Source organism: Drosophila elegans, unplaced genomic scaffold (assembly GCF_018152505.1).
Source record: "Drosophila elegans isolate 14027-0461.03 unplaced genomic scaffold, ASM1815250v1 contig_814, whole genome shotgun sequence".
NCBI lineage: Eukaryota > Metazoa > Arthropoda > Insecta > Diptera > Drosophilidae > Drosophila > Drosophila elegans.
In genome coordinates this window covers 18171882-18192454 of record NW_024546167.1, presented here as the reverse complement: position 1 = coordinate 18192454, position 20573 = coordinate 18171882, and the positions used below count along the sequence as shown (strand labels likewise).

At 36.2% G+C, this 20573-nt stretch overlaps 5 protein-coding genes across 6 annotated transcripts; 2 read left to right on the top strand and 3 right to left on the bottom strand.

The window, feature by feature from the left end:
• Positions 1-97: 97 nt before the first annotated feature.
• Positions 98-1158, bottom strand: LOC108147844 (histidine triad nucleotide-binding protein 3). Its single transcript, XM_017274602.2, has 3 exons — positions 766-1158; positions 511-701; positions 98-450 (listed from the first exon to the last, which is right to left on the bottom strand). Exons 1-3 carry the CDS (start codon positions 1070-1072, stop codon positions 409-411), a joined length of 540 nt encoding a protein of 179 aa, XP_017130091.1. The 5' UTR covers positions 1073-1158; the 3' UTR covers positions 98-408.
• A 572-nt stretch (positions 1159-1730) lies between these two features.
• LOC108147996 (uncharacterized protein KIAA2013 homolog) lies at positions 1731-4162 on the top strand. The gene is made up of 5 exons (XM_017274816.2): positions 1731-2007; positions 2065-2539; positions 2600-3532; positions 3594-3718; positions 3785-4162. The coding sequence occupies exons 1-5, from the start codon at positions 1821-1823 to the stop codon at positions 3970-3972; spliced, it is 1908 nt and encodes a 635-aa protein (XP_017130305.1). The 5' UTR covers positions 1731-1820; the 3' UTR covers positions 3973-4162.
• Positions 4163-4180: 18 nt separating this feature from the next.
• Positions 4181-7601, bottom strand: LOC108147997 (aspartate aminotransferase, mitochondrial). 2 transcript variants are annotated; one of them, XM_017274818.2, is made up of 5 exons: positions 7424-7601; positions 5638-5797; positions 5471-5572; positions 5163-5411; positions 4181-5100 (listed from the first exon to the last, which is right to left on the bottom strand). In XM_017274818.2, the coding sequence occupies exons 1-5, from the start codon at positions 7489-7491 to the stop codon at positions 4405-4407; spliced, it is 1275 nt and encodes a 424-aa protein (XP_017130307.1). In that variant the 5' UTR covers positions 7492-7601; the 3' UTR covers positions 4181-4404. The 2 variants fall into 2 exon arrangements, with proteins under 2 accessions (XP_017130307.1, XP_017130306.1); XM_017274817.2 differs by lacking the exon at positions 7424-7601 and adding an exon at positions 6504-6607.
• Positions 7602-8406: 805 nt separating this feature from the next.
• Positions 8407-9203, top strand: LOC108147852 (NPC intracellular cholesterol transporter 2 homolog a). Its single transcript, XM_017274609.2, has 2 exons — positions 8407-8751; positions 8851-9203. Exons 1-2 carry the CDS (start codon positions 8557-8559, stop codon positions 9100-9102), a joined length of 447 nt encoding a protein of 148 aa, XP_017130098.1. The 5' UTR covers positions 8407-8556; the 3' UTR covers positions 9103-9203.
• Positions 9204-13392: 4189 nt separating this feature from the next.
• LOC108147893 lies at positions 13393-15057 on the bottom strand. Its single transcript, XM_017274654.2, has 3 exons — positions 14933-15057; positions 13851-13999; positions 13393-13798 (listed from the first exon to the last, which is right to left on the bottom strand). Exons 2-3 carry the CDS (start codon positions 13908-13910, stop codon positions 13511-13513), a joined length of 348 nt encoding a protein of 115 aa, XP_017130143.1. The 5' UTR covers positions 13911-13999; positions 14933-15057; the 3' UTR covers positions 13393-13510.
• Between the last annotated feature and the right edge of the window lie 5516 nt (positions 15058-20573).

Sequence of the window (20573 nt, the reverse complement as noted above, 5' to 3'; positions counted from 1 at the left end):
TCAGACAAACAAATTTTTAGAAGTTAATATTAAATGAAATGAAATTAAATCTAAATATATATATAACCTAATATTAAGTAAGTTAAGAGCGCGAGCATTTATAGTTTCAGGGTCATTAATTGTCACTTTATTTTTGGTTGTAAATGGTACCGTTAACCAAATTTAAAAATTAAAATAGATACAATAAATGGTAAGAAATATTTATACATATTTGCTTTGTAAATTTGTCTAAGACGTCCTACATTTTGGGCGTGAGGTTCGTTATCACTGGGAATCAGTCACAGTTTGATGCAACAATTGTCAGTCACAGGTAAACAGATCTCTAAAAGTTAATATTTACATATGTATATGTGTGCATATCTAATTTTGCATTACAAAAGTACAATTTTGCCACAAACTCAATTGTTCTCACAGTTCCCTTCCCTCCAACTCACGTATTGCGTCCTCCGACTGAAAGTAAACAATAACAACAATCAGTTGATAACAAAAGTAAACATATGTTTTAACGACCTTTTTAAACCAGAACGAAGACATAAAACTGATCGTATTTCCAATGTTCATGTCGGAAGGGGGATAAATGCCATGTAAATGAAGGTGGCGCACCGAAATAAATGGTGGCAAGTGGAATCCAATGATCGCCTGCTTAGGGTCTATATTTTTTGATCTCAAAAACTCCATCATGCCCGCCTCCATGCGTTGCACTATAGATAAAAACAATAATTAAATATTATGAATACTAATCACCTGAAACGTGGCTTAACTTACCCAATCCCAAGTGGGATCCATTGAGAACCTGAAAGCTGTCGAAATGCTCCTTGGGAATCGCCAGATAATGGTGCTGTGCTGCAGGATATTTGTCCTTGAAGATCACATACTCATCCGTTTCCACCTCCAAAACTGGTGGAGGTCCTTTTCGATGGTTGGCAAAATCACAGAAGAAACAATCTCGAACTTGGGATACTGGAGGCCGATTGCGTCCACATTTATAGATCGACACTAAAATTATTAGACCCAGGCCTGCCAGGCCGGCTATATACAATCTCTTTCGTTTCATAATGCTTTCTTTAATCATATTTAGCTTTTATGTCTAAGACAATGTGATTTTAAGATCGCTTTTAATTTTTGGACTTAAGTAAATTGTTATGATAAATTGAGTACATTTTGTAGCGGGGTATTAACCCTTTAACAATCGAACGGTCTTACTTTGCCATTCAAACACTGTTTATTGTAAGGCGGGAATTTTAAATATTTGAGGCAAGGAAGAGAAGCTGATTGCGTTGTTAAGACCGCAGTTTCCAAAAAGGGCAAGGATCCCCGTATATGTGGGAGTTATTTCTTGCCAGAGATCCAGCAGTAATGCATTGTGGTACTGCAAGCAGAATTTGCAGTGTGCGCTCTAGGTTTCAGTCATTTTTTATACAAAATAGATTTTATATTCAAAAGACATTAAAAATTGCGCCAACCTTGCTTATGGAAAACAACTGTTGTAGTGGTGGCACGAACAAAATATCGTTAAACATCGGTATTTTCCGCTATTTTACCAAAAAACGTTCGGGCGAATGGTTTTTAATCGCATTTAAAAATCGCATTTATTTTAAATGCGGCATTTAGCCTTATGGGATTCCCTGTGTAAATAAATGCGCATTTGGCTAAATTATCTTTCAAAACCCTTTAAAAGTTATCAAAAGCTATTTATCGATATCCAAACAGTCGAACCATCGCTATAGGAACTGCCATTCACTGGGAAGCGCAAAAATGGTCTTGAATTGAAATGTTTTTCTATTTTCCGAATTTTTCCGGCGAAAAAACACAGCTGGAAAATGTTGTTCCGCTCAGCGAAAAGCAAGTTTGATGCCGGAGATGTGATGCGTCGAATGAAGCGCCTGGCGGAGGGCACCATGTCCTCCTACCGCCGATTGTTCCTGCTCCTACTCGGCCTTTGTATGGTCTTCTATATGATTCCGCCGATTTTTCGCTATATTTTCCTTAGTGCTCCCGAACAGAAGGGTGAGTATGTATGTCTCTTGACTCTTGACGATCTAAACTGATCATTTTGTTTTGCAGATCCCCATAGCATGTGCATGGACGATCGGCTGACGCCCTTCATCCTCCAGAACTATGAGTTTGATGCCAATATTCGTCACGTGTCACCTGCAAAAATGCCCGGCGAACGTGATTTCACGCCCTACGTTGGCAATGGCTATCTGGGATTGGAGATAGCCCACGACGCCTTTGTGAACATCAAAAATGGCAGGGCCATGCAGCTGCCCATTCGCTTGCAGCCGGTGGTCTCCGTTTCCGGCGGATCTGGTGGCGACAAGGAGGCCACTGTGGTGGAGTATTTGACGGGAATGGTCCATAGATTCCAGTGCTTCGCTGGCTACTTTGTTTCTTACACCTACTACGCACATCGCACCCAGCCGAATATCTTCATGCAGGAGCTGCAGATCACAAATACCAGGAACCTGATAGAGGACATCGAGTTGATTATGCCACGCGTCAATCTTCCAAAACTCACCAAAAGAACTGTGGCCCTCAGGTGTGGTTTACCCATATTTCCTTTGATTATAGCTAAATAGAATTCCCGTTCCCATTTCAGTGAACCCTTCTCTGTAGGAATGTTTACCTACAACGAACTGGAGGTGCTGACGGGCGTAATGCAGCCTCAGCCAGAAAATCCGAGTAAATCCATTGTAATTACCATAGTAAAGCCACAAATGGATTCCAAATTGCAGCTAAGGAAGCGTGGCACAGTTCGCATTGTGTATCCCATAGCAGTGCAGTACTCTAAGCCAGTGCCAGAGGCTCAGGTCAAGGGCATAAGCGAAACCATTGAGCAGCAGGCCACACAGACAATGATCAAGCTGCTGCAGAAACTCGGCTCCAAGGCTTCGAATCCGGGCTCCCAGAATAGCATAAACAACTATCGACAAGAGCATATCGATGTGTGGACGGATTTGTGGGCCACTGGCTTTACGATAAGCACTTCCAAGGCGGAGAACAGCTTGAATGGCGATCGCATCAATGCCACAATGTATGCCGTTCTGTCGCAAGTGCGCAGTTTCGAGTTCGAGGAGATGGGTGCCTCGAAAAAAGAGGATATAGCAAAGGCTCTCACCTACGCCGAAGGTTGCTACGATTCGTATCACACGCTGCAGGCGGAGAATCTTTGGCGGGAGATGTCCAATCTGCAGCAGCTCAACTCTCTGGTTTCATCGTGGATGCTAACGTTGGAAAAACAGGGCTGCCACAATCTCATTCGAGCTGGAGCATCGGGTGTTATCCAGGGCATGGTTCTGAGCTTTGGCAGCTTTCGTTTTAGCAATCAGCACCTGGAGTGCAACATTCATCCGAAGTTCCTGCACCGGGATTTCCATTTCAGGCGCCTCAATTACGGCAACAAAACCCATGTCAATGTCACCATTATTGTGAAGGATGACAACAAGGCGGTGATCAATGTGGCACTGGATCGTTCAGACAGGAGCTATTATGCCTGCGATGGTGGCTGTTTGGATGAACCTGTGCTGCTCACGTAATTAAAACCTATTTGTCTTCCTAAAGTATTTTATTTTAATTGTGGTAAAATTTTGCAGGCCAAATCGACGACAATTCCCAGTTAAATTGACTGAACCTTTGACAGCAATATTATACATAACAGAGGACAAGCAACACATGGAAGAGCTGCACCATGCCATCCATGTCAAGGAAGTGGTTGAAGGTAATATGTTGGACGAGGAAAATCAAACCAAATCCCTTTTTTAACTATTTTAATTGTAATTTGCAGCTCCCGCCCATGAGCAGCATCTGATTGCCCTGCATCGGCATGGACATCAACTGGGTGGATTGCCAACGCTTTTCTGGGTTTCCGTATGTGCAATTATCATAGTATTCCACATATTCCTGTGCAAGCTCATTATCAAGGAGTACTGCGAGCCGAGCGATAAGTTAAGATATCGTTATAACAAACCGTGATTCTAGTTGTATATGTAAATTGGATGCTAGTAAACTATGGAATATCTTAATGAAAAATTGACAAGTCAGCTTTTAAACCATTGTTAGTACCTTAAGTTGCTGTTGAAATAGTTGAGTGGTCCGATAGATGTGTATTTAGTTGACCACAAATAATAATTAAAAAGTATTTGTTTTACATGTTAAACTTTAAGTAAGAGTCTAGTTAAAGTTCATTGAAATCCGTTTGTATTTTCTAACATTTAAAATGCTTTACTTTAAAAAAGGGCAGATCAGATTAGCTTATATACAGAGATATAGATAGAGAGTGTGCAAAATGCATTGGTTTTAACTAGATTTCTCGATTTCGTTGGTGCTAGAAAATTCGCACAGGTGCCGATAATTAGGTACTTCTGAAACTCCATCTCTACTTCGATCTCCACTGGTAATTCCACCCTACTTGGTGACCTTGTGTATGCTCTCGGCCAGGTACTCGACATTCTTGCTGGTCACGCCCGCCATCGAAACACGACCATCGTTGGTCAGATAGACACTGTGCTCCTTGATCAACTTCTGGACCTGCTCGGGCTTCAGGCCGGTGAAGCAGAACATGCCGATTTGGTTGACGATGTGATCCCAGTTCTGGCTGGAGCCCAGCTTCAACAGGTTGTCCTTCAGCTGGGCGCGCACATTGATGATCCGATCGGCCATCAGCTTCACATCCTTAAGCCACTGGGCGCGCAAGTCCTCGTTGTTGAGGATCTCGGCGGCAATCCTGGCACCATGAACCGGGGGATTCGAGTAGAGACCACGGATCAGGATCTTGATCTGAGACATCACACGGGCAGCCTCCTCTTCGTCGGAACAAATCACGGAAAACGCGCCAGCACGCTCGCCATACAAGCCCATATTCTTGGCGAAACTCTGGGCCAAACTGAAGTCATGACCATCGGCCTCAAAAGTGCGAACAGCCTGGGCATCGCGATCAATGTCGCCGGTTGCGAATCCCTGATAGGCCATGTCGATGAAGGGATACAGATTGCGCTTCTTAACCAACGCCGAGATCTCTTTCCACTGCTCCAAAGTGGGATCCACTCCAGTGGGATTGTGGGCGCAGGCATGCAGGAGAATGATGCTCTTCTCGGGGATTTTCTGCAAGATTTTGGTAAGTATTATTTTTATATATAAAAAATAATAATAATTAATTTTCTCACCTTCAGATCCTCAATCAGTCCGCAGAAGTCTAGGGCGCAGGTGTCCTTGTTGTAGTAGCGATACCGATTCACCGGCAGACCGGCGTGCTCGAAAATGGCCACATGGTTGCCCCACGATGGCGATGGGATGTAGATTTCGCGGTTGCCCTTCCAGAATTTGGCCAAAAAGGCAGCTCCGATGCGCAGGGCACCAGTTCCACTGATGGACTGGGCGGTGACATTGTGCTTGGCGGCCAGGCGCTTGGAACCCTAAAATGGCAAGTTTATTAATACAAGACCTATTTCAAAGTTGTAAAGAAAGCCTTTACCTTGCCTAAAGCCAGCTCAATGGCCTTGTTGTAGAACTCGGGAATGCCGATGATGGTGGCGTATTCCTTGTCCAAGTTGCGGCTCAATACTCGCTTCTCGGCCTGGTTATTAAACAAATAATGTTATATAGCTTATTGGTTTATATTTTCGATTGTTCTGAACCCACCTCTCGCACACTGGGAAGCACAAAGGGCTGAGTGTTGTCATCGCGATAGGCGCCAGCGCCCAAGTTGATCTTCTTCGGGTTCTTGTCCTTCTTGAAGGCCTCTGTGACGCCCAAAATGGCATCGGGAGGTCCCATTTGCACCTCGGTGAACCATGTTGATCTGATGAAAATAAAAAAGTAGTTATAAATGGAAAGTCTAGAACATATTTAAATTACTTTCCTAAAATGTTTCTTTTACTATCTCAAAAGTTACTTCACATTTTAACTAATCTGCACTTCCGTTCCCTCAACCTTTGACCTTCGAAAAATCGTACACCCCGCTACGTTCTTATCTGGCTTAAATTTAATTGGTAGATTAAAAAACTGCTTAGTGGGTTATCTCAGCCACGTCTGCCACTTGTGGCTATCATTTATCATTTCGGTTTCGTGACTAAAGTTTGAAAGTCATCTGGAGGTTTTCTTGGATTTCGACCCCACTTTTAACACCTCGTACCCCCAACGACATTTTAGACCCCCCTGCTTATCAGCTGTAAACATGTTATTATGGGAACTCGGTCGACGATTTACAAAATACACAATATAGATCCATTAAAGCCTACGTCAGCGATAAGGTCGATGATTGTTTGCTGACGTAGCCGGCTTCCCGTTCTCCTTCTCTTTCTCATTATTCAGAATATTAAATAAATCGTGGAAAATATCAAAATTGATTAAACTTTTTTAATTAGTTGCCACCTGTCTTCGTATCTGATTTGTTTTATTCCCAAACCTTCTGCAGTTCGATAAAACAAGCCGCCCAGAATTCAAAAAGTTCCATAAAAAAAATCAAAGCACGCGACAAAAGCGTGATATGACCACGAATACCCTACGCTCTTTTCGTCTGGCATGTTCGCTGTGCCTGGTCGATGCTCCATGTATTATAAATATCCTTCAGGGTCTTCCAAATGATTCTGCTCATGACAATAGTAATTTGTGTGCACCCGCAGTGGTTAAAACGTCGATATCAACATTACAATTTTGGCGTATTATTAAAATAATATTTTTACAGTTTTTTTCATTGCCAATTTTGTTTTTTATTTATATATAAATTTATGTTCTTTTCAAAATTGCAGAAAAAAACCTATAAATAAAAATACTTAAAAATCATTGTCATTTAAAAAATGTTTACTTTGTTTTTGAGTTTCAACTATTCTCACTGTAAAATAAAATCTTAGCTTTTACCATTTAAAAAGTCGTTTAATAGTTCAATATTTTTTAATTTAATATTTATAAAAAGTGTCTTTAAGTGTCTTAAGTGTCTTAAGTGTCTTTAAATTCGTTATATTCCAATCTATTCATCATGTGGTTTTAGATGTTCTGTCAAGCGTAAGAAAAAATATCAAAAAACAACATGGAGCGTCATGAAATTGGCTTTAAAAATAAATTACCCCATATACTATATGGTAGAGAACCCAAAACGTATTCAAATATTAGCCGTCTAAATAAAAACAGCTGGAAATAGCAATTGTTTTAGATTCGCTCACAAAAAATGATGATGAAATATAAAGCCCCTGTGCTGATATAACAATAAATCCGGAGAACAGAGATAGTGTAGAAAAAAAATTCGCAAGGGCAAACAAATTATGCAGTAATGGAGAAAACAAACACAAATAAGTGTGCGTTTTTTGTGTGCCAGGTCGACCGGCAACTGCAATGACCTTGGCAAATGACACCGCTGCATCTGCAACGTGTTCGGCGGCTCTTTGTCTCTTTCTGCCCAACATTTGTTCTCCCTCTCGCTCTTACTCACTTGCAGCGGATGGCGGCGGGCGCCAATCGGTTGCTGATCAACAAACCGCGCTTACAGATCTGCGACATTGTTAAATGCACTAAATAGTTGTACTATCTTTCGCGTTAAATAGCAATTTTGTAATTGCAAAATATCGTTGCCAATCGCAGCTGGCCTCAAGAGAATACTAAAGTACTTTAGTGCGGCATTTGCAAAAACGAGGCTGTGTCGAAAGCAAAAAGCTTTTGCCGGCCTGTTATCGATAATTATCGCGAGGTAAGGAAAAGCTTTCTAGTGCACTCTCTTTAGCTTTTATCTCATCAAATATAGCTACTTAACAAGATATCAAAATACTTATTAGTTATATTATTTCTGAAAAAAATTAAGTTAATATATTTTATTTTTATGTATTTAAACTAAATCCAAAACTTATTTTTTTATAATCTAAGTGTAAGCAAATATATATTTTTAGAGTTTTGCCCATAAGTAGGCAAATATTTTTGTAAGTCTTAGTGATTTTAGGACACATTTTTATTTACGACCACATTCATTTTATAAAGTTCATATTAAATATTAATTACATTATTATTTAAAAGAGTATATATGTTTACCATTATATATTAATAGTTTTAATTTTAAACAATTCTACAAAAATGTATAATATGCCCATAAGTAGGCTATAAAAACTATTCTAGGCCATAAAATAATTCATCTTGGTAATTTTTTTAAAGATACATTTTAGTATAAAATTCAATTTTTATGTCAAACAGGTTAGATATACTTAATATGTTAAAGAATTATTTTAATATTTAGTTTAGCGAAATAATTTTTCAAATTTTTCAAAACCTTGAACGTTTACCTAAAGGCTTAAAATTATGATTAAGGTAGTTTTTTTAAACGTAATAAAAATTCTATAGATTATATATACTTTTCAATCGATAGTTCCTATCAACGCTAGAAATCGGCGGAGAAAGCTTTCACTTCTGAGTCGTCGCGCGCAGCTGTTTTCAGTTCTCGAATACGCTTTGCCTTGGTCTTTGGTGTTCTCCAAGATTTAGTAGATTCGTAGCGCCGTTGGGGTGAAAAAGCAACTAAAGTCGTAAAAAAAACTCATCGTCTGTTATTTACCTTGTAATTCAATTAACTAGCGAAAAATGCTGAGGTACGCGGTAATTGCCTGTGCTATTTTGGTGGCCTTTGCTGGAGCCCTGGAGTTCAGCGATTGCGGATCGAAGACGGGCAAATTCACGAGGGTGGCCATCGAGGGATGTGACACCACCAAGGCGGAATGCATCCTCAAGAGAAACACGACGGTCAGTTTCTCCATCGATTTTGCTTTGGCCGAGGAGGTGAGTGGTTTACAGAAATAGAATGGTTTGAAAGCCCCTTAAAAAATATTATTATATTTAATTTCCTTATTTATAAATGTTGTAAATTTTATCAAATAGGCTTCGGCGGTAAAGACGGTGGTGCATGGCAAAGTCCTGGGCATCGAGATGCCCTTCCCGCTGGCCAATCCAGATGCCTGTGTGGATAGTGGGCTAAAGTGTCCCCTGGAAAAAGGTGAATCCTATCGCTATACGGCCACCCTTCCCGTCCTGAAATCCTATCCCAAGGTCTCGGTTTTGGTCAAATGGGAACTGCAGGATCAGGATGGTGTGGACATCATTTGCGTGGAGATTCCCGCTAAAATTCAGTAGCAAATTCAACGCAAAACCCATCCGCTAATTTAACCTTGAAATTCCCCTCTCTTATTGTTGTAAACTAATTTTTAATAAAGAAAATCTAATTTAAATAACAAGTTTTGGATTATTGATCTAAAATTTAATTATGAATCATTAGCCACGGAATACAAATTTAAAACAAATTATAATTACAATTTTTTTCCTGCTACAAGTTACAAAACTAATTAACTTTTAAGAATTTATGTTTGGTTTTATTTATAAAAGTTGATAATTTATTTATAAAAATTATAAAAGTGCAGAGCTTAAGCATGATTAATCCCATCTGCAATCTCTGAGCGGAAACCTCAAGTTCAGAATTTTCTCTCTTATTGTAATCTAATTTAGAATAATCTTTTGTGTGTGTTTTTGAGTCGCTCTTTTTGTATGCCTTTTTTTTTATTGTTATTTCCTTTTGTTTGCTTTGATTGCATCTTCCGCTTTGACGAAAATGAGAGGAAGACGGAAAAATTAAGAGAAATAAAGCAGAAAACTGTTGCTTTACGATTTATGTTAACTGGCGACTGATGTCTATACATGTATATATATTCAGTAAATTGAAGTCTCACAAAACACAAAAAGTTGACTGACCGTCGATCGTAAAAAGTAATATTATTCTGTTTGCTTTGCTCCTAAGATAAGTTTATATTAGTTAAGTGCACTGGGATAAATAGTATTGTAAATCAATAAACTATTTTTAACCTATAAGTAAAAATAACAATTTAAGACAACATTATGTTAATACTCTCATTACCATACTATTTTGTAAGGTAAAAAATCGTATGGTAAAGAGAGTATTAACAGAGAGTATAATAAAATACTAACATTAAATTGCCTTTTAATTTTAACTTAAAAGAGTAAAAAATAATTTATTTAAAATATTTATTTTATTATTATTTTTTTTTTTGTCAGGCTAATGAGTTTGTATTTATTTACGTTTATTACCATATGAATGAAACGACCTTCGTTGATAAGAAAATATACACATATGAATGCTATTATTTTTTCTGTGTGTAATAAACGCACTCATATTAATGAAATATGCGATTTGATAAGGCGTCTGGGTCACAATTTCTTAGCTTACCACCTGGCATTTTTGCAATCCTGAAACTTGACTCACTTTCTTATCTTTGCGCTTTTTTCCAACTATTTTACATTCATTGTTTCCTCAGCTACTTGGATACTTGTCATTGCGAAGATAATGAGTAAGCTTCTCTATCAGAATTGAAAACAATGCACATCAGTGTTTTGGTTTCAGTTTCGATTACGGTCTAGAGTTCGCAGTCGTATTCGTATTCTCATTGTGTGTTCTCCGTCCTTTCGAACAAAGAATAGCCTGATAAGACGCCAAAAAAGCAACTGAAACATCGCAAAAATAGGAGGAATTGGGTGGATTTTGGGGGGTGGATAGCAGCTGAAACCAAGTAAAAACACAAATCAACTGCAGCCAGAGCTTTCCATTTCGTTTTCTCAATTTCCAGTCCTTTTTCAGCCAAAACACCCACTCACACACATACACACTTAAATTCACAAGCCATATGGCCATATGCAAATACTCGAGGGGGTGGAGAAATGGAGGTGGAGAAAGGGGAGTGGGGGTGGAGAAAGGGGTGGTGCATCAGATAGAATTATCCGCAGTGCGCCAGCACCGGGACATTTAAGCAAAGAAATCGCTTTATTACATTCACTTTGCGCCACGAATCGCTTGAAATGCAATTCCGACTCTGATTCGGTGTCGGATTTGGATTCCTATTCGAGAGTTTATTTTTTGTGGTCTTGAAGATAGTTTGATCCCGGCTTATGTGCATATAAATTTATGGATAACTTAAGGATTGATGATTTCAATGCGTCAGATTTTCGTGTGAGCCAACTACTTTTTTATTAAATTAAAAACAACATTATTATAACACAAGGGGCTTAATAAATTTGGTAAAATTTTGTTTCAAATAAACAAATTGAAATACATATTGAGAGGACTATTCAATGACACTGTATTTAACCTTTGTTAAATTTGTATTAAATAAAAGGCTCCTTAGAAGCCTTACTTTAACATTTAAACTATTTTTATATATATATAAATAGGTCTAATAAATTTTGAAAATTTTATTGTTTTTATATAAAAGTCGGCTCAAAAGTTTAACTTTAACCCTTGAAGTGGTTAAATAAATTACAAAGGTGTTTTTTGGAAAATGTATTTTATTCGACAAATTTCACCTGAGTTAAGCAAATATTTCAGAGTCTTAGCCAATGACATTTCATTTAACCTTCCGGTTAGGGCTTCCGCGATTCAACTCTGCATGGAAAAAACGACCACTCCCTCTGATGTTTTCACTTGATTTACATATGAATCCGCAAAGCACGGCAGTCCGAAACTGCAAAGAAATGTGGGCCAAGCCCCCGGTCCATCCTCTTAACCCACTAACGCCCCCTCCCAGCCCCATCCCAGCCGCCTTAACCCATCTGTAGACACAGCTGACGTTTAAAAACTTGACACAACGCTGCATGCAAAAGTGGGTGGGATGGGTGGTGTGGAGGAGGCAAAAGTGTGGAAAGGGAAGTGGGAAAAATAAAAATGGGAAATGAAAAGAAATGTAGGCGGATGTGTGTACACAAGAAGAATAATATTTCCAAGCAAATATACTACAAATAGACTAGAATAACTTAAATATAAAGTAAATACTTTATATAGAAATTTTTATAATAATAAGCACAGGAGTATATTTTTAAAACTCTTTAAATTTTAACCAAATCTTAGAATTAAAAAATATATCTCTCATTTTTAAGAATGTTTGGGAGTTTAAATGGATAGTAGTAGCTTTTAACAGTATATTTATTTAAATTTTGTACTTTTAGCTATGCAATTTCAAAAATATATTTCACATCTTTAAGAAAGTTTGTCCACTAATATCTAATAAATATCTATGGCACCACTAATTTAAATTTATTTTCTGTGCATTTCCTGTATCTCTGCTTCTGGTTGCATATGATATGAGTTATCCCACCAGGCGCCACCGCCCCCACAATCCACACCCCCTTTTCGTAAGCCACTATGTCTGCACAGAATTTCTTGCATAAATAGCAGCATGTGCGGACGGAGATCTCCCTTTGTCTGTGAAATATAAAAATAAAAACATTTCTGCACTCGGTGCATTTAAAAGTAAAATGCAACTTCCGCCCCCAATCGAATGTTAATGTTATATGAACAATTTTGCCGATGCCATGCGGTTTGCCATTGTAAATAAATTCCGAGTTCTCCGGTTCTGGCCTTGTCATTTTTTGGTCACTGCACAAAACGGGTTTTCTTGTTTGACTCTGCGGCGGCATTAAATTGCGTTAATTACGAGTGTCCACTTTAAAGGAGTGGTCTTATTTTTGTCTACTTCATCTGCCGCTGACAGCCTGCCCAACTTTTATGTTTATTTACATTTTCACTATGTTTTCATATTTTTTGTCTGGTAGTTTTTGTTTTGAAGTGCTTTTTGTGGTCTCTAAACTTTAAAATTCTGTGGGTGAAATGCCTTGATTAATTGTTAAAGTTCGAAATTTTTGATTGCGTGGCATATGTCAGTATTGCAGCATTATGACCATTTTTGTATTTTTACTTTCGTTTTAGGAAGATTGCCTTCTTTTTTTTTGCTTTATCTTCGCTTTGTCATTTTTAAGGGGATTTCTTGATTGTCTTGGCCGAGTTGCTAGCTTAAGACATGTCCAGTTTAAGCTGGTCCAATTAGGTTGATGGAAAAATGGAAAAAGGGCCAGAGTGAGTGGACTAGGGAAAATCTAGGAAAAATCGGACTAAACCAGAATCCTATGCTCCAATACCGTGCCATAACTGTAGAGAAAATATTTACTTTGAAGTGCAGAACATTGTTTATACAAAGTATACATTTTTTTCAAGTAATTTAGATACACTGATAAAAAAATGGAAAAGTAAAAATAAGTATCTGACTATTAAATTTATAATATTATATTTAATATTAAAATTAATTATGAATTTAACATACTATGCGTATTAACATTAAAAATGTTAAATAATTCCTTTTTGATATAAGAGCATTTTAATAAATATGGTTACAATTTAAATTAAACTTTCAGATATCAAAATCAATATTGAAAATACTCGAATTAAAAATTTAAAAAAATGAATGAAAATCGAAGCGAAAAATATTTTAATTGAGTACAAAATGTTGGATTTACTACTTTTTTTTACCAGTGTAAACTCCGTTTATGTACGCTTCCCAAATTATTTCTAAATTAATTATTCTCCAATTTCAGAAAGAATTGATTTTTATTTTTAGCAATAAAATTAATTTAATTATAGTTATATAGTTTATATAGTTAACAACACATTTCTTTATTGTAAAGAAAGAAGGATCAATTTCCTATTTTAACTTTTGTGGAAGCATTTTAACTTTTGAAAGGACTCGACGCACTTATCGTTGTTCTTGATGGAATCGCAGTTGTTCTTAACTTTATCGAGTTTTTCCTTTTCCTTATCCATGGCCTTTAATTTCTCAAAGTAGCAATATACGAAGCACTTGACATTCTGAGTTATTCTTTTTAAGTTGCGTCCCATTAAAATACCAGAGGCTTCCTTCATGGGAATTCTGTGTTCTTTGGCACAATCAATGGCAGCTTTTGGTTCATTGTTTGGATTTGGCAGTGGCGGTGGCGTCTTTAAATATTATGAAATATTAAATTTGATTATCAGCTAGTGTCCTACTTACCATGCAAGTCGTCAGAGCAAAGATGACAATCAGGAATACCGATATAAGCAAGACCTTCATGTCGCAAATGGTGTTTTTTATTTCTACCTAAACTTTATATAGCTTCTTGTTTCGTACATTACTCACGGCGATTAACAATTTTTGCACACCTATTAGGTAAATGATTAAATAACGTAATACAGTTTAAAACTACAGTACAAATTCATTATATTAATAATGTTCTATATATGTATACTTCTTTCATTTTAAAATAAGTTTCAAATTCTCCTTTGCCCAAAAATTACAAATCAATACCGTGTGATTGTGTATTATACCTTATGAAAAATACTTAAATAATAATATAAAAATGTTTTTTTTTCTGTCCTATTACCCATTTCGCAGTTTGCAAAAATTTGTTTAACCAACAAAAATATAATGATTAGATAATAATTTAAATAGTTCGATCAGTATTATTATTATTATATTAAAGTTCCGTGTCCGATATGTAAAATATATGCTTATCAAATGTTATATCCTTTGCGGTTGCCAATCAAAAATGGCACGCATACATTTTTAATGGCTTCCCACCTCCGATCCACATTTTAATCCCCTTGTTACTTTTAACAGTGGCATCTTTTTTGTGCTCCTGTTGCGGTTTTTGCATTTTTAAATAAATCCCATTCGCTGTCAGATGGACCTGCAGTTATCTTAATTATTTGCATGTGGCCGGCATTCGTTGTTAACAGCAGCGAAATACATTGAATGCCATAACTACAAGCAAATGGTCAAAATGTGTAGTGGGTGGATGGGTACTCGCCATGAGCTGTCAATTCTTCAGCGGTTTTTTTTCTTGTCCCGCTGTCATCTGAACTATGGACAAAAAATGGCAACAGGAACAATCTGCAGTCCTGATGTCGACAGTTATGATATGGCGGCAGCGAAAAAAAATTTAAATTGCATTGCATTGCAATTAATCAAATGGCGAAACAGATAGCTTAATTTGTTTACGTTTTTCCCTGAAATGCAACCCGACACAGAAGCCAACTCCATTGTCCGTTGACTGTCCGTCTTTTGTCCGGCGATGTCATTAGCATCCTGATTACCTCTACATTTTTAATGCGCTTTCATTTGCTCGCCCACATGTACAAACTATCCTGGAATGTCCTTCACTTCGATGGCTTCAGTTTGCAGCAATATGCCCGATTAAAAACAAATTAATTTTAAATCAATTACTCGACAAATAAACAAAAGCGAATGTGCCCTCAAGCTTACTTGTTTTTTTTTTAAATTTAATGTAATTTGTCAAGGATCATTTTTGGTTTAAGTTGTTAAAGATACTTAATTGGAAAACAAGTGTCGATTGGTTTATAAGGTGTTGCATTTTGCTTGTGGCAGTCATTGCTGTCATTGTTGCATTATGATTATTATTATGTTCAAAAGGAAAATTTGCAAAAGTACGGCAATTATGGTATCATTGAAAGATTTTAATAGCACATTAAAGAACAACGAAAACATAGAACGTTTTTAAAGATTTAATATATTTAAAGCAATTAAATTATATTTAATTGTTTTTCAGTTAGCATCCAATACTTTTGCAGGGATTTTGTTATTTCCAGAGTATAATTACATTCGAATATCTTTAAGAGTCATTTCCACGAACCCGATTCTCTAAAATAATAGCATTTGTGTTTTATTTTTTTAAAGGTATTTCTCTACATTTAATGCTTTAGAAAGATTTTTTCTGGATTTATCGAATTTCAGCATTTAAAATAGCGAAAATCCCATACAAGAAAAACAAAACCAAAAATACCATTATTTTTGATTTAAAAATGTAATTAAGAACACATTTAATACGTTCATTTTCGGAACTACTTTGTGGAATTAATATTTAATTTTAATACAGCAAAGAAGAAATATATATTGCACTCTACTTTCAGTCCTTTATCATTCACTTTGTTTGAACAGTTGCACGTGAAGGGAAAAGCAGATCTCATTAATATTTCGAATTTGCCGAACATTTTCCGCATTGCATATTTAGTGCAGCGGAAGAGCAAACTAAATTTGAACTTAGTATCAAAATAAAATATTGAATTAAGTGCATACAAATGAGCCGAATGAATTTTTGGGTTTGTGCTCTGATAGCACACGCGGCGAATGCGCAATATTTAGTGCACTTAAAGAGCAACCATTTGCATAATGAGCGAATGATGCAAAACTCGTTGCCATTTGTAAAAACATGAACACAAATAGACATAAAACAAAGTTAAAATTGGTAGTGGGATGTGTGGTATTTCTGCCCGAAGAGTTGTTCAATTAATATGCTTTGGTCCATGCGGCGTATGCGTAATGCCAAAATGCCAAATAAGGTAAAATGAATAGAGCACAATGGTTTTAGTAAATAGGCGCATAATGCTTTGCCGTTTTCAATGTTTATTTGTGGCTGCGAAATGGAGTTTTCGGTTGGTATTAATTCCGTGGGTCAGTTATTGGCAGCGAAAACCAATTTTAAATGTGCTCTAAAGTATGGTAAGTATGGTAGGCCAGGAATGTAAAAATATATTATTTTTAAAGCTTTTACTCATTTGTCTAGACAGACAAAGCTGTGGAAGACATCCAGACTCACTGACATATGCAAGTTTTCCTTAAATCCAACTCTTTAAACTTAACCCCCTGTTGCCCACCGCATATGCATACTATATATGAGAATTGAAGCGTCCTCCCATATAAATCACATAAATATTCACATCTATTTTCATTTCCAACACTTTCCCCCCATTTTTGTTTCATTTCGTTTTCATGTTACCAAAAGAGTCCTAGATTTACATATTCATTTTGCTCCACATTTCATTCTTTCTGTGCTCTCTGTTTTTTTTTTTTTTTTTGCGGAAAACGCGAGTGGTGGCACTTAAAAAGTCGTTACAAGGTGCAAAAGTTTTCTATGTCAAAATATACGGCCGGTAGCAGCAGAGACAATGACACTGAAGTGTTGGAAATAGTACTGGAAAATGGGGTTTCATAGTTGGCTGCCATATGTCGATGGTTTCGCGTTGAAAAAAAAATGGATGAAGGACATTTCTGACCCATTTAGGATTTCACAGGAAAGGAGATTTTCTGTCATCAATTTGAGTGATTTTGGGGAAAGGAAAAACAAACTGAAAACAAAAATGCCCATTTAATTGCCCAAAACGGGGAAAAAAGGGCAGACAAAGTTTAGAGCTTTCCCGAATTTTTCCTTTTTGCCAAACACTGAGGGCAAAGTTTAGACCGAAAAATTTCATAACTTTTCAATGTGGCTAATATTAAGTTACCTCAGCAAAGATTTAACTTCAATCATCTCACACACGAACAAAAATGGGCGAAAAGTCCTAGCAATCAATTTCAAATTTATCTCGGTCTCATTTGCCAGGGCATAAATTACTTATGAGCCATTCATTTATTACACCTATCGGCAAACTGCACAAAATTGACAGCTTAATGATTTGTTCATAACTTTGCCAATGGGTCTTTATTTATGCGAAACTTTCGACGTACTCGTACGTAACGTAGAGGCTGCAAATGGTAATTAGAAAACTTGGGCTCATGTGTGTGTTTTACTAAGCTCTCGAGGGATTAAGTCAAGCCGGAAAGTTTCTCGGACAAATGATACGGGAGCTTGGCTGTGATTGTATTACAGAAAATGGTAATCGTAAAGATGGTTATACATAAGTACTATACTACTATTGGGGTTAAATAAATAGTACGTTTTCAAGGTAGTTTGATTTAAACGATTTTGTCTTATTTTTTAGATGCTTTTAAATGCCATTTTATCATGCGATTTAAAAACCACTTATGGAGATGCCAAAAATAATTTTACATATTAATATTTGTTATAAAGTAACATATTGTCATAAGGAATTCCTTTAATTTCAATACAATGATAGAAAAAAAGTTATTTAATTATTTAAGGCTGTAAAAGTTCTTAATAATATTACTATATACTACACTTTAATATTCTACTGAGTAATGTGTCTGTTGGCTAAAATGTTTAAGTCATATTTGCCTGTTTTAATTCACAACCAACAAGTTATATTCTATCCTATTCCGTCTGTGACAAATAGATTTATGGCAAATTTGCCCTCAAAGCTGTCTTTGCTTTGAACATAGTTTCGCAATTTTCATCTCAATTATCTAAATATAATTTCAGAGTTTCGCAATCAATTCTGACAATTTGAGCATAAATATTGAATAAGGCGGCTTTCACACTTTCATTGCATTTCTAGAAGCAACATCAATTTGCTATTTCGTCAATTAAATATGCTGACAGACTTCAATTATTTATAAAGAACAAACCCAAAAGAGCGGCTAAAAGAGGTAATATCTTCGGGTATATTTATTTAAATACCTGTATATGTATATGTATACATATATATGTTAAATCTGAGTTTCTTTATGTATGGGTGAAAATTACTTTTCGGAAAATTATCATACACATTGGCTGATGTGCCACATGCCACACAAACAGTCTTATATGGAAAATTCAATTTGATGTTGCTGCTGTTTCTGCTGCTGTCGATGTCACTCGCCCAACTCATTAAGTATTAATTGTAAATTTTAATTAAAATAAACCGAAACGATTACGGACACAACGGTGGAAAGGAGACGTGGCGAGATTGACCGGCAAACTCTCCTGCTTTCCTTGCTTCTGATGGCCAGGTAATAATGTTTACCGATTTTATACCACCCACTGAATGTGCATGTGCATTACCCATATATGTGCATGAAAAATCCCATTAATTGCCCAGCAAAAGACGCGTCTGGAGGAGTAAAAAACAATAATAAATAATGAAAGATTGCAAGTGCAACTGGGAATGGCAACTGCAACTTCTGGCCGACTTTGATCAGTTGGTTAACTTATGACTTAAAGTGGGCGTGGCCGAGATATGGGCCACGTTTGAATATCGACCATTAAGTGATTGTTGCGGCGAGCCGATTAATTTCATGTGTTGCATCAAGACACACAATGCAGGCTTAAATTTTGTTGATTGCTCTTCAGCACATTAAAGGAATTAGTATTTTATGGGACTTAACATTTTAAGTCATTATATATTTATGTACAAAGAAGCTTAAAGTTTAGAAAATAAATTTTCTGTTTTTTGTGAACTTATGCAATTTTAATGTACAAAGTTAAGGAAGTTTTAAATTTAAAAATAAAATTTGAGCTAAAAACTTTTTTGTTTTATGTTAAATGAATTTTGTGGCATTATCCTAAATTAAATAAATAGATACATGAATAAGCTAATTTATCAAAACGACTTATGTCTTAGGCAAAAATTATAGAAGCTTAAAGTTTGCATAGAAAATTGCGATTTTAATCCTTTTTTTTTATTGTGATGTGTTATGTTTTTATGAATGTTAAATGCTTTCTCTAACATAAATTAAATTAAAACCTTGAAATAAATCCAAATATATATATCATTTATATATATTTAAAGATATTACCATAATATGCTTTATTATTTTTTTTTTTTAAACCTGTCTTAGGACTCTTTAAAATGGAAACTCCTTTTCACATTTCCTCTTGATAAAATCCAGAAATGCAGCCTTTCATCATTCTTTTGGTTGTGTTTGAAAAATGGCCAATAAATCGTGCCTTTATAATCTACAACCGTGCACACGTGGGCGTGGCACATTCACACAATGAATTGCCCGGCAAACACAAGCGAAATGAAGTGTATTTATTTGTGTGCCATAATTTGCTTATTTTTGTTTCACGTTGTCACGTCTGCGGGCATATTCTCACTGACCCGTAACAATTTTCTTTCTTTTTATTTTTTTGTTTGGTGCGCACGCAGAAATAAAGGTTAAATAAAATACAATAAGTTATTACGGCCGATTGCGTTAATGATCATTTATAGCTGAGGCGAATTTGTGGGCTTATGTAAATGGCACTTGGATCCTGACTGTCATGCCACCCATTTTTTCATACGCCAGAACTTTACGAAGGATGCACAGGACCAGAGTGTACGGGAAGGCGAGAGATTTATGCTAAAGTGATGTAAATGTTTTGCCATTTGACAGTTTATTGACTTTTATGAGTTAGTTTATTATGTTCTTTTTATATAGCCCGAAAGGGGGGTAAACGGTTAAGGGAATGGCTGCCAAGTATCCTTGTAATTGGGCGCGTGTTCGGCATAAGCAATGAACTTGCCATTATTTCCAAGGCTTTGCAAGGCAAGGACAGCCTCCGGATGTTTATGGGCTGAAGGCAATACGAGATTTGCACTAATGAATATGATAAACATTTTTATGGGGCATGGTGACAAACTAAGGTCACTAGATAATCATCAAGAGACACCTTAATGGAGGGAAAAGCCAGGAAATTATGCAACAAATGGGTTGACAGTTAATAGAATTTCAACCATTTCAAGGCAACCCATTAAATTAATTGAATAAGTGTCTTTAAAACGGTAGTGAAATCATTTTGTTAGTTATTAGTTCATATTAAGCCTTAAATTGTTTTTATACACAAATAAGCGTTGAAAAAAGCCTATAATTTTGTATTATTTATCAACAAAAATTAAAATGTTTAAAATTCATACAAAATGTATGGCAAAAATTTGTATGAGTTTTCAGAAAAAAGCGAAAACTCTCTAAATTCATACAAAATAGTGCAGAAAATAGCATTCATTTGTTTAAATGCCCTGAAACTTTTTTGTGTGCATTTTAAAAGCTTGCAAATATTCCCAATATTATGAAAATAATGTT

What these genes read in the sequence shown, in the direction of transcription:
- LOC108147844 (XM_017274602.2), bottom strand. Translation starts at nt 1,072, where the DNA reads ATGATTAAAGAAAGCATTATGAAACGAAAGAGATTGTATATAGCCGGC. An exon ending in TGGATCCCACTTGGGATTGG is followed by an intron (nt 702 to 765) that starts GTAAGTTAAGCC and finishes TTTTATCTATAG; the next exon opens with TGCAACGCATGGAGGCGGGC. An exon ending in CTTCGTTCTGGTTTAAAAAG is followed by an intron (nt 451 to 510) that starts GTCGTTAAAACA and finishes GTTTACTTTCAG; the next exon opens with TCGGAGGACGCAATACGTGA.
- LOC108147996 (XM_017274816.2), top strand. Translation starts at nt 1,821, where the DNA reads ATGTTGTTCCGCTCAGCGAAAAGCAAGTTTGATGCCGGAGATGTGATG. An exon ending in TAGTGCTCCCGAACAGAAGG is followed by an intron (nt 2,008 to 2,064) that starts GTGAGTATGTAT and finishes TTTGTTTTGCAG; the next exon opens with ATCCCCATAGCATGTGCATG. An exon ending in GATGAACCTGTGCTGCTCAC is followed by an intron (nt 3,533 to 3,593) that starts GTAATTAAAACC and finishes AAAATTTTGCAG; the next exon opens with GCCAAATCGACGACAATTCC.
- LOC108147997 (XM_017274817.2), bottom strand. Translation starts at nt 6,592, where the DNA reads ATGAGCAGAATCATTTGGAAGACCCTGAAGGATATTTATAATACATGG. An exon ending in TGCTTCCCAGTGTGCGAGAG is followed by an intron (nt 5,573 to 5,637) that starts GTGGGTTCAGAA and finishes TTTAATAACCAG; the next exon opens with GCCGAGAAGCGAGTATTGAG. An exon ending in GACTGATTGAGGATCTGAAG is followed by an intron (nt 5,101 to 5,162) that starts GTGAGAAAATTA and finishes AAAATCTTGCAG; the next exon opens with AAAATCCCCGAGAAGAGCAT.
- LOC108147852 (XM_017274609.2), top strand. Translation starts at nt 8,557, where the DNA reads ATGCTGAGGTACGCGGTAATTGCCTGTGCTATTTTGGTGGCCTTTGCT. An exon ending in ATTTTGCTTTGGCCGAGGAG is followed by an intron (nt 8,752 to 8,850) that starts GTGAGTGGTTTA and finishes TTTATCAAATAG; the next exon opens with GCTTCGGCGGTAAAGACGGT.
- LOC108147893 (XM_017274654.2), bottom strand. Translation starts at nt 13,910, where the DNA reads ATGAAGGTCTTGCTTATATCGGTATTCCTGATTGTCATCTTTGCTCTG. An exon ending in TTGCTCTGACGACTTGCATG is followed by an intron (nt 13,799 to 13,850) that starts GTAAGTAGGACA and finishes TAATATTTAAAG; the next exon opens with ACGCCACCGCCACTGCCAAA.